This window comes from Xyrauchen texanus, chromosome 22 (genome assembly GCF_025860055.1).
Source record: "Xyrauchen texanus isolate HMW12.3.18 chromosome 22, RBS_HiC_50CHRs, whole genome shotgun sequence".
Lineage (NCBI taxonomy): Eukaryota > Metazoa > Chordata > Actinopteri > Cypriniformes > Catostomidae > Xyrauchen > Xyrauchen texanus.
The window spans coordinates 4,248,858-4,262,179 of NC_068297.1; the positions used below are offsets into that span (position 1 = coordinate 4,248,858).

The 13,322-nt window shown below is 37.2% G+C and overlaps 1 protein-coding gene across 5 annotated transcripts in view; it reads right to left on the reverse strand.

The window, feature by feature from the left end:
- LOC127662578 (C-terminal-binding protein 2) overlaps positions 1–13,322 on the reverse strand; it is a 67,853-nt gene that overhangs the window by 18,833 nt on the left and 35,698 nt on the right. The window contains exon 1 of one of the 5 annotated variants that reach the window (XM_052153832.1): positions 1,552–1,977. The exons of the other annotated variants lie outside the window; for them this stretch is intronic. Coding sequence (XP_052009792.1) covers positions 1,552–1,582 — 31 coding nt within the window. The 5' untranslated portion in view covers positions 1,583–1,977. Of the gene's footprint in view, positions 1–1,551; positions 1,978–13,322 lie in introns of those variants that run through there. 5 annotated transcript variants of the gene reach the window in all.

A 13,322-nucleotide genomic window follows, 5' to 3' on the forward strand; every position in this document is an offset into this window, starting at 1 on the left:
AAATAACAAAAGGGTATTTCTTTTTATTACAAAGTTGATTTAAATTATATTTAAATCAACTTATATTTGTTGATAATTATATTTGTTGATTCATCATATCAACAAATCAGCACAGCATAAAGAATTCCACTTTTCTGGGAGCACAGTAGGAAAAGCTGGAGAAAAACAACTAAAAAACACTATAAACCATACCAATTTGTGTATATGTGCTCAAGTACATTGGGGGAATCCCATGGTTTGACATAAGAGGAAACCCCCACTACTGCAGTGCAATTTTGCAGCAGTTCACGATGGAAAATGAAGGAACCAAACAGCAACAACTGCAAAGCATAACATTTTAAAATAGCGAAGTCTTCCTCAGACGCCATGTTTGTAATTTACTCCAGAGTCGCAGGGAAATTATGTAACTGTGGAGAAAGTTGCTTAAAAAACTGCATGTATATGGGAGTAAAGAGAAAGCCACTAACACAGTGCGTGTAAACGTGTATGCCACTTCCGAGTCTTAATCTGCTTTCTCGCATTAAACAGCTTTCTGGTGTCTATGTAAACAAGCTCACCGTATGCTTTCGTTGTATGGAAAAGAGCAGCTTGAACAATTTTCAAAATAACTTATTTTGTGTTCCACGGAAGTTATACAGGTTTGGATCAATATGAGGGTGAGTAAATGACAGAACTTCATTTTTGGGTGAAATATCTCTTTACTGTATGTGACACTAAGAAAACAGAAGGGCAGAGAGAGAGACACACACAGAGAGAGAGAGAGAGAGAGAGAGAGAGAGAGAGAGAGAGAGTGTAAAGTAATACTCTCTTTGAAATCCCATGAACAATAAAAGTCTGTAAAAACAAAAGGAAATGAGAAGATTTTTCCATGAAGCTAGGTTGAAGTGGATCTGTTTGTATGTGTAATATGTGTGAGTTTCCCCACCTCTTGCTAAGGTGAACCGCTGTGATTTTAATAACTGTGTGTGTGTGAAACACAAGCAATCTTGGAAATAAAAAGCTGGCAGCAAAGTGCCTCACCTCACTGCCAACTGCTGCTTGTGGTTACCAGGCAACCTAATCTCTCACCGTCACACACACACACACACACACACACACACACACACACACACACACACACACACACACACACGCGTGCGCATACAAACCAAATATCTTTCTGAAATATAAAACACAAATATTTGCTCGAAAGCCACCAGACACTTCGAAAACTGGTTTAAAACAGTCACTGGCACATCATGCGTTGAGTGACCCCTCCAGGACCTGAATGAAACCAGGTGTGTGTGTCTCACAAGAGCCCTTTTGTGCTGCGTCACTTTTTCTTCTCTCTTCACCCTTTCTAATCTATGTGCCAGGAATTTAACTGCCAAACACACACACAATAATGACATTAACTGTATGTGTATGTGCATGTATCTATAGACATGCCGAACAAGTTTGTATATGCATCCCAAAAAGCTGCCAACAAATGCACTTGTGACGAACCACACACATATACACGCATGCACACAAACTCTTTTTTTTGGACAATTTTGGAAACATGTATCTTGCCTGGAAAAGGCTGCCTCCACATTCCTCCCATGAAGAGCAGCCCCCAAAAAAAACACAGGAAAAAAAAATGGAGGTGACGGAAAAAAGACTCCTGTGATTGCGTCCTGAGGGTCTCTCTCTCTTTTTTGCTCACTCCCTCATATGCGGGTAAGTGGAGATATCTGTTCAGATCAGAAGCATTCGGAGACACACAGAAAAGCCTGCCGTGTTCCCTTCTCTCGTTCTACTCCCAAATGATCCGTTGTCCATTTTGTTTGCCGTTTTCATCCCCCCTCTCCTCTCCATTTTAAAACAAACCCCTCAAGGTGAAAAGGAATATATATAATTATGCCGAGTCGATTGGATTTGCGGAAAGCAGCACAGGGTCAAAAATTCCCACACGTGTGCCAGTGCAAACGGTTATGCAGTTCCTCTCCACACGCTTCCAATCACTGGCCCCTTCTGTTGCTCTTTTTTTCAATCCACTCCTTTTTTTTCCCCCCCAACTACACTCCCTCGCTCTCAAATTTATGATTTGGAGACCACAGTGGTTAGAGACTGCCAGCCTCTCCCTTTGCCTAACATCTCTCAGCATGTCTCTTTTTCTTTTATTTTCTCCTCGCTTTTATTCACACTTTCCTTTATGCTCTAACTTACTATCACTTCTGTCTTTTAAAATGGTATTTATTCAACGTATGTAATCTGAACACAGTCTGTGTGTGTGTGCTTTGTAAGCAGCAGCAAAACGAAGGTTTATAGAAAAAATAAATGTGTCAATTTGTTTGCCTATTCAAACAAGTTAATGAACAAACAAATTAACATCAGACAAAGCAATGACAAAAGAAACAAACAAAGGAGCATCACACAAACAAATGAACAAGAAAACATATGAACATCAAGCAAATGAATGAACAAACAATCACAGAAACAAACAAAAGAACAAAAGAAAGAAACAAGCAAACAAAGAAATGAACATTAAACAATTGAATAAACAAACAAACAAATGGAGGAATAAATAAGAGAACAATACAAACAAACAAGTTAAAAAAACAAGTGAACAAACAAATAAAAGAGCAAACAAATGCATTTAAAAAACTGTGAAAAACAAAGGAATGAATTAATGAAATTAAAACCAAATAATGAAACTAATTAAATGAAATAAAGGAACAAACCAACCATAGAACAATCAGATTATTCTCATTTAAATGAATGAAAAAAATGAATGAATTAATGAATGTATGAACATCAACACTAAAACAAAGCAGATACAGACACACGATATAACACAATGAAGATGTGCAGTTGCTCATACAGTGTACGGTTGAGTTGAATGAGTGATTTCAAGCTACCTCACACCAGACCAATACCCTTCACACTGGCTGAAACACCCCGTCCCAAATCACTTGCTCTGCAGTGAAAGTTTCAAGACATTTGCTGCACTTTACAGAGAAAACACACACACGGCTGTTGAACAGTAACCACATTCGTGCTGGTTGTTTAACACACAGCTGGTCAACACAGAGGAAGTAGACAAACAGAATTTTTCCGAGATAGCACAATATCAACCCTAAAGGGGACACACAAAAAGGATTTTCCTTGCACATTTGAAGTAAAATGCACTATGTATACATACTCAAACCATACAAGGCAAAGTTTCCTCCCTTTTAGAAATTAAATGTTAAATATAAATATATTTAACATTTGTTTAATGGCCTGTTTAAACTCTTTACCGTTATTGAAAAGCAAAAAATGTAATTTAGCACCACTAGGTACCAAACTGAACTGACAAACATATAGTCATGTCCTGAAACTCCACTTGACAACTGTTGTTCAGTGGCACCTGTAAACCTTAAAGGGGACCTATTATGCAAAATTATCTTGTACATAAATGTGAGTCGCAGTGTGTGTACACAACCACCCTACAATGTTAAAAGTCCACACACTCCTCTTTCTTATATTTCTATTAATCAAATACAGTGTGTCAAAATAAATGGTTTTAGTTTCTGCTCTAGTGATGTCATGATAGAGCAGGCCCCGCCCAAGACTGGTGACGGACTCCACCCTATTATCATAGATCCTCCCCTGAGTGATCTACACACAGTCCGCCATTTTTTCCCCTGCTTGAGCAGATACGGTGAGAAGAATAATGTCTCAGCTTCATAAGTGTTCTGTTGTTGGCTGTAAAAGTGAACATAAAGAGTCTCCAATTACTCCCGGCATCAGAGCCACCGAAGACGCAGTGGACAAGTTTTGTTTTTGAAGGAAATGTGCCCCAAAACATAATTTTTATTTTGTATTTTACACCAGACTGCTTTGTGAATGAGTGCAAATATAAAGCAGGATTTAAATGAGTTTTTTATTCTCAAGCATGGATCAGCACCAACTGTTCGTGTTCCAGCTTTATATCCTGAATATGTTTTGTGAATGTTTGCAAATCACCTTTCCGAATGTGCTTGTTAGCTGATTCCACGTTAGCATTGTCTCTGATTGTATTCACGGAGACCAGAGCTATGTCGGGGGCGGGGAGCAGCAGCTCATTTGCATTTAAAGAGACACACATGAAAACAGCGTGTTTTTGATTCCACCCAAATAGAGGCATTTATAACATGGTATAATAAATGATCCGTGGGGTATTTAGAGCTGAAACGTCCCTGACACAATCTGGGGACACCTGAAACTTATATTACATCTTGTAAAAAGGGGCATAATAGGTTTCCTTTAAAGGAAAAGTTCACCCAAAAATAAAAAACAATCTCTCATCATTTACTCACCCTTATGCCATCCCAGATGTGTATGACTTTTTCATCTGCAGAACAAAAATTAAGATTTTTTAGAAGAATTTCTCAGCTCTTTTGGTCTATACAATGCAACTGAATGGGTGCCAAAATGTTGAAGCTCCAAAAATCACTAGAATCAGCATAAAAGTAATCTGTACGACTCCACTGGTTTAATCAATATCTTCAGAAGACATATGATAGGTGTGGGTGAGAAACAGATAATTTTCACATTCTTCTTCTTGTGTTTTTGGTGATTCACATTCTTCATGCATTCCGCCCCCTATTGGGCAAGGAGAGAATTTCAAGCAGAAAAAGACTTAAATATTGATCTTTTCTCGCCCACACCTATCATATCACTTCTCAAAATATGGATTAAAACACTGGATTCATATAGATTACTTTTATGCTCCTTTATGTGCTTTTTGGAGCATCAAAATGTTGGCACCCATTCAATTGCATAATGAGGACCCACAGAGCTGAAATATTCCTCTAAAAATCCTAATTTGTGTTCTGTAGAAGACATTAAGTCATTCACATCTGGGATGGCGTGAGGGTGAGTAAATCATGAGATAATTTTCATTTTTGGGTGAACTATCCCTTTAAGTGCATGTATCCAAATGGCCAAACAAGAGAAAATAAACGACACGGCGACAGTTAACACAATATTCAGCCTTCATTCTCACTGTTCTGAAGCAAACATATACACATACACAGCAGATGTGTACTTTCGCACTCCGTTTCTGTTCCCCAATATACCTTTTCCCCTCTATTCATTAGTTTCACATTCTCTCGCTCTTTCCATCTGTTAGTTCTCCATATGACAGGAGCCATCTGGCCTTCGAGAGAGAGAGAGAGAGAGAGAGAGAGAGAGAGAGAGAGAGAGATATTCAGGGAATGAGGGGTTTAGAATCCATCCATACACACACACACACACAAAAACAGCTGTGTTTTGTTACACTAAAGACAGAGGCACTTTATGAGGTGATAGTGCATAACATTAGGGATAGAGTTACAGCAATAACACACACACACACACACACACACACACACTTGCACACATGCACAAACAAACACGGTCACAGCTAAAAAAATTAAAACAAAATATGAGGAAACATCTGCGTGTGCTCAAATTATAACAGAAAAAAAAAACTGTATTTTAGGGTCATTTTACCTTCAGTAACAGTGTTTAGTTAGTAGTTTCCTTTTTTTCTTTGTGTTTATCTTAAAAAGCTAAAAAAAAAAAAACATAAAAAAAGTAATAGTGTTTAAAGTCAAAATGAAAACAAAATTGATAATAGACATATGTCTGGTCCTATTGTGAACTATTCATCTGTGCATGCTAAAAAAGCTTGGCTTCGCAATCTTCATGAAAATGTAATAACTTACTTTTGATCTGAAAGCACTTTCCTTTTCGTATTATGCCATGGAGACCTCTTATTTTTTATTTCTTTTCATCTCCTCTCCTCCAATCACCGTGCTCTATTCTGGCCTGGAACTCCATTAAGAATTCTGTTTCACTCAGTAATGTGTCACATGGAAGTAAAATGTAAATGCTGTTTTTGTTAACTTGAACAAGCTCTTGAGTTCCTTCGAGTTTTGTGTTTTCGCAAGCAGAGGAGTTTGATAGCGCATTCATGTCAGTTTGCAGTTTAAACAGGTACATTTTAACTACACAAATCTACGTGCAGTACCAAAGTCTGTCCTTGCACATTCATTCATTCTGAAACTCATTCAAAGTTAAAAGCATTATACAATTCCTTCATGTCTTTTCTTATCTCTACTGTTCAGCGCATTGAATCAAAGCGCTGAACAATTTCTGGCCCTCCAACATCTCCGTCTGCTAGCTCTATCAGTGTTCATATAGAGATCTGCCACTCTATCTTCGAATGAAACTCAATCTTTGTGACCTTTTCATTTTCTCACAATGAATAATTCAGCAGACCTGTTTGTTCTTTCACTGGCACAGATATGCCCACAAAAAATAAGTATAGACAGGGATTCACTTCTGCAAGAATCCACACTTGTACACTCATAACTTTTAAAACAAATGTACAACATTTTCAGTGATCAGTTCACAATCAGACGGCATTGGAGCACATTAAAGACAGGTGCAAATATACTGTGATTGGATTACTGAAAACACATTCAGAGGTGGTCAGGGATTGATTCTGACCACACTCGACTATGGTATACGTGCAAATGTGTTTTCGATATCTGCATTGAACTGCACAAGTAATATATATTATGCAAGTGGTGTTTTGTATTTTGCATGGGAAAGTCAGATCAGATTTCAATTGGATTTCAGTGGAGACGCACTGGAAAGCAAGGTGTAAAAAAGCACCCATGTGTGTATTTCGAAAATCTTTAGTAATTTCTGATGCTCACTGATTGATTCAGTGTGACTTTGAGGTAGTAGTTCTACACTCCTAAATCCACACATTTAGTATGCACACGCACTGACACAGATTTGACAAAAATACACATTGGAAAGTGCAACGCATTACACGCACATGCAACGCAGTGTGATTTCCATTTAACATGTATTCATTTAGCAGACTCGGTTATCCAAAGTGACTTACAAATGAGATATGCTACAGCATTGAATTGCTTTTTAATTTTATGGTGGAAAATAAAACACGCTAGTAGTTCGTTTACATTCGATCTTATCGTATATCACCTGCACCACAGCAAATTGACTATTTATTCATTCAAACATACTAATGTCTTACCATTTAATGCTAACATATACAATGTGGGACAGCGTTTATATGTCAGAGATAGGTCCAGATGAGTTGTCCTACTGCAGACAGGGATTACAGTACACACATTCATTCATTTCTGCAGGATTATGTTCTGAAGGAGATCGCAAACCCCCCTCCACCCCCCGTCCTTTCCCACCAGGCTTGGCCCTGCACAGATGGCTAGTGGATTTTTCCTCTCTAATCTCTTTTCCTTTACTCTCTCTCTTTTTTTTCCCTCCAATTTCATTTGTAAAACCTCAGTAAATGAATCTGCTGTGCTGGACAAATAGGGCAAAACTATTTCTGGTTTGGAGTATCCTTTACCCTCCATTCTAATTTATCCTCTCAACATTTTTGACCTATGCTAATTTTATTCTCTTCTCACTCCTTGAGAGTTATACCATTGTTTTATATGGCTCCAACCATGCAACAACATCTATTCTGTTCTAAAGCCGTTCTGAGACTAAATAAAACCTAGTCAGTACAACTGGTCAAGACACAAGTACACCAAAAGCTTTCATGACAGGTATAAAAACAAAAGTAAGCTAATGTTAGTCATGGCTAATGGTCGATCAATATGAGATTTTAATGGCCGAGAGATCAAGATACATTAAGAGAGTGGTGGCCGATCTAACACCAATATATATGTGTAATATAGGCTACTACACTTTAAATCTGAAGGGTGTAATTTCTGTGCCTCTTGCACCACAGAACGGAATTCCAAAAATAAAAGTTTGTTTTCAAACAGCTTCCTGTATGCACCCCCGCTGGCCACAACTAGTAATGTTAAATGTTAAGAGTACTTTTTATATCTCCACAGAGACACAGTGTTTCATTCAGTTGTTTTCAATAAATGCCTGTTATCACTAACATGGATTCAGTGAGCATAAAAGGCAAGCACATCACAGATAAATGCCCCCTTTCAGCAGAAAACACACAATGTTTATTGAGAGTTTTAAGAGGGTTTCTTACTTTTAAGAGTAGTCGACTCAAAATTTGTTTAAACGCAAGTGAAATTAGTAGTTCTGCACATCCCTACTGTATGCCATACTTTAATTGATATTTTTAGTTTTTTCTAAACTTAATAATATTTAAGAAATTTAAGGGCCACGTCCAGACTAATACGTTTTGTTTGGAAAGCATTAATTTAGCTGTGTTTACGTCTCTCATCCACACTGGAACTACATATTCCTTGACTGAAAACAGAGCATTTATAAGACACTCTCCAATACTGCTTAGGAAAAATGGCATTTGGAAACTGAAAACAGATTACTTAAAGATTCAGATCAAATAAACTTTAAGATTACATTTTTAAAACCTGTTGACATTGAATGTTTGCAATTCCTAATGTAACAGACAGTTATGTCTTCAATTGCAATGTTTGCTTACTGAACTCCAGTTGATCTTTCATGCATCTACAGTATTTATATAGCTACGATACACTGCACAATATGGTCTTAATTCTCAAAACTACATGCAAACTGATTGTTATGACTAAGGTATGCAGCATTTCATTTACACAGTACCAAAGCCTAAAAAATAAGGACTATTCAATTGTTCCCTTGCAAGCACGTTTTTCTTTTATTAATTAAAATTACAAATAAAATTTGAAAATGCACATTCAAATTCAGATTGCATTCTTGCACTAAAAAAGGCTAGATACAGAACAACAAATTCAGCTTAAGGGGCTTATTTTAACTTGACACGGCATCTCAAAAAAACACAACACTCCTGCACAAGATGCTGAATGAACAACGAAACTCTGCGAAACTATCAAAGACATTTGTCAGGTGGTGAACTGGCTTGAGTCTGGGGTAGTACTGTGGCACCAGTGCAACACCATGTTAACAGAACTGTCTATTGAAATGTTTTTAACCCCTTGTTTTACTTTTTACATAACATTTGGGAGTACGAACTGATTAGACCTTATATTAAGTTGTTGCACACACTTGTGGACTAAAGAAATCAATGATAATTTAAAAAGTGCTGACTTTAAAATCCGAATTCACTTCAAAAATTGGTAATATTTAAGGTACAAATTTGAATTTAGTTTCTCAGCCCTGTTGACAGACCTAGTATTCCCATCAGTAAATACAAATGTAGTTTATCTGAAGAATTTAAACTTTAACAGTCACCTGTGACTATATAGAAAAATCATGGAGAAGAACTAAATAGTCTGCAATTCTTTCAGTCTAGCATTGCTGATCCATGACCAGGGGCAACTTATCCCTCACTACAGCCCGTTCATTCTTAATACCTCAGCTATCTTTCCAATAACTTCAATTAGCTTCAAAAATCATCAAAATGAATAGAAAATAATCCATCACAATAGTCAATCTGATATATTAAAACTGGCAAACACAAACAACCATGCACAGACCCATACACACACCTGACCTGGGACACTCTCATGTGGTCTGACCGAGACATCCATCGCCATGGCTACATAATCCCATTTTACTGGAAAGGAAGGACTTCTGCGGGGTTGGCCCTACATGCCCATATATGGATGCAATTTGCCTTGGGCTATTGGGTATGAGCATATAAGGTCAAGGAACAAGGAAGCTCTTTGAATTCATGCCCTTATCAGATTATTTAATTGAAAATGTATTAAGACTGTAAATAAAAAGAAACACCTTGAAGAACATTACTGGCTCTGTATGCCTATAAAGGGAGCTGCCTTCTAAGGGATGGAACCTCTTAAGTGACTACTTCAGAATGTTCTATTTAGGCAGCAACGCATGCTGCACAATTAGCAATCTGTGCAGGAGACTTGATCAAAGTCCATTTCAAGGCATGTCAGTCAATTTGGCGGCCATCTTTGGAATGCTCCCAGGGCAGCTATTTGAAACAAGCGTCATAAAAGTGCAGCGCCTATCTACTTGAATTGGGAAAGACAGAAATCTCCAAAATGGTTGGTCAAGATTAAGACCAAAAAACTGTATTTAAAATCAGCAGTAAAACCTGACAACAATGGTATAATAAGTTGTGCTTTTTTTTTTAAACTTAAGTCACACTAAAGAACGCTATTTTCCAGACTGGTTCAGCTAATGCACATGTGCATTCTTGTGTTGACTGACAGGTGATGCCTGTATCTAAAAGGGGATTTGCTCCTTTACCTGTAAGGCGCAACTTCCTTCTCTACATTTGATGGCAATTGGGTGTTCCAAGTTCTCCCATTAATTTTAATAACACTGGTATGGCTCTGCTAGACTGTCTCTAACTCTATTCACTCAATTGATTCCAATAGTGCGTTACATATCATGTTTGCTAAGCTAACAGTGCGATACTATTTTAGTAGCATTTTAAACTTATAAAAATAGCACTAACAAATATTGAGAAAGGTAGCTCATTTCTAATTTCTAATTATCTTGTGTTGACTTAAAATATAAGTATATACAGTATACAGCAATGATGTCTACGAATTTAACCAAAACAATGCATCTTAGAATATGGCATAATTATATTGCCTACATTTCAGAATGGCCTTCACATCTGGAGTGCGACTATGAAGCTTTTAAGGGATTGTACACCCACAAATGTAAATTCTGTCATCATTCAGTTAGCATCATGATGTTCCAAACCTATATGGCAGTCTCGCTACTATGGAACAAAAAAGGAAATGCTTTGTTGAATGTTAGCTTCAATCACCATTCACTTTCATGCATGTAAAAAAGATGCAAGTATACAGTCCATTTTGTACAAGCATGCAGCCTACTGGGTTTTTGTTACAGAGTGATTATTTTCTGAATTCTATTGATGAAACAAAAACTAAAAAATCTGAGCAGTCATTGCTACCAAAAACAGGTCACCTAGCAACGCACAATTAAGAAATATCCAGCCAGCCCGGCATCCACAGCCTGTCCATTAGTAGACAAAATTACCGGCAAAACAAACAGCCATTACACACATGCAAATTACGTTGTTGTGCATACCAGAATTACTCACATTATGCAGAAGATCACTTGGCTTCTAGGGCTTGACAGATGTCAGAACATAAGCAATCTACTATGACACTATTCAGCCTGAAACATCTGGAGTCAGAGAGTGCGGTTTCATTACATGGAACTTAAGCCAGTAAAACCCATTAACTCAAGAGAAACGGTGTCACAGAGGCAAATGGAAAGGAGAAATAAAAAGATAAGGGACAAAAGGGTAATGGAAAACTTTAAAAGAAATATGTATAGAAAGAAAGCGTGAATGATAGAGAGGAAGCCGTGTATAAGAGTGTGTCGTAAAAGGAGGGTTTAAAAGATTACGATGTTATCTGTCAACTTTATAACCGCTACTTCAACGACCAGAGCATTAATGTCCTTCACATATCTAAATGTATTGGATATTGGAAAGGTTAACTAAAATTTGCTTACCATGATGCACTGCTTCATCTAAATCACTTTAACCAGACAAAAACATTGACAGTACATCATTGTATAACACTTAAACAGCAAAGCTAATACTAAATAAGTACATTTTCTTAAGAAAATAAGAGTGGTGCTCGCCACAATGTCCCACCATGGGCCTCAGTACACTGCCCCAAGTCAAAAGAGATGTTCTGGTGCCAAAATATGAGTGTTGCTATACGGTTGCTATGGTGCTCTGCATGGTTGCTAGGAAGTTGTCAGGGTCAAACTAAAGAGTCTGCTTGCTAGCCCAATTCAAAATAGCCCAACCTCATGTCTCAACATTGTTCTGGTGCCGAGATATGGGTGTTCCTTTATGGTTCATAGGTTGCATTGGATGGTTGCTAGGCAGTTACTTAAAAGCTGCTTACTAGCCCGAGTCAAAAGACCCCGTATCCACGTCTCTACGATTTTCTGGTGCTGACGTCTCTATGACATTCTGAGAAAAGAGATACAATCCCTCTGATCTCTTGCCAATGTTAAGTCTATGGGATTTCTTCCCACAATTTTTTGCCTGCCAAAAAAAAGATTGCTTATAAAAGTCAATGCAGAATTCTTCTCAGTAACCCGAACAATTTGACCATTCGACAAAAGGTGCGGAATGAGTTCGATACTGAAATTTGTATGAAAGAAGAAGAATTGTTTGAAGGACTTTGGTTGAAGGTCCTTAATAATGCAAGTAAATGGGTGCCAGCAATTTGACCGTCTAAAAGTCACATTTAGGTAGCTAGAAAGTATCCATGAAATCCATGCAACTTCAGTCGATCAAATTAATTTTCATTTTTGGCTTAACTATTCCTATTCCAACTATTATTGTCTTTTGATTTTAACCTTACATAATATAAAGCTGATTAGAGTAATCTTAAGCATTTGTAATCAAAATGGCACTACCACATGATTATTAAACTATTAAACCATTTATCATTACATTTCTAGCAAAATAACAATACTGGGATATAAAACTTTTGGTATACTGCCCACTAACCACACTAAACCTAAACCACTAAACGGCCTTTAATAATGTTTATCATTGCTCTTTTTCATTCCCGTCTCTAGCCCCAGAGGCTGTCCTATAATTTCCATACACTTTGATTACTATCACCACAATCTGATTAACTTGACTATGGTGATGTGTTGTTTAATTTCCTGCCTGGGGTTTGACATCGCATTTCCATTACAGTGCAGAGTAAAACACCCCAGACGCCCCCCTCACTTTGTATCATTAGTCGTCGGTCAGATACGCCCACCATAGGCTGGAAACCTATCACTGTAACCCTTTACTACAGTCGGCATAACATGCATTAAGAGTAACATTTGAATACTACAAGCTTAGTTAATAAAAATAAAAAAGGTTATTTTAGCACCATTAGGATATTTTGCATTGTGACGTGACAATTAAGCACATTCCAATAGGTTCTCATTACTGTAATCCAGTCATTCTTATTACATGGGGATAATGTGGTTAATTGTAATTAATATAATGCCAGATGGCAAAAAAAAAATTAAATGAAACAAAATAATTTAAAAACAATCCTAAAATAGGCATAATTTTGTTTTTCTTTCTTAAACCCAGACATATTCTATACATATTTTATTAGATTGAACCCTTTAGACAAACAACATCCTCAATAATGTCTCACAATAGGCATTTTCTAGTTTTAATTTTTGTAATCGAAACAGTCCATAGAAATTCATGTTAGGAAGCCATTGAAATTCATTTCAATTCGTCTCTTTTTCCCTGTGCTGGCTCATTTCATCATTCTGATCTCGATCATATACTGCTCAAAGTGACAGGTCACATCGAACATGTATCAAGGGGGCTCTACTGCTACCGGACAAACAACACTTAACTTAAGAGTGTATCTTAGTCAATA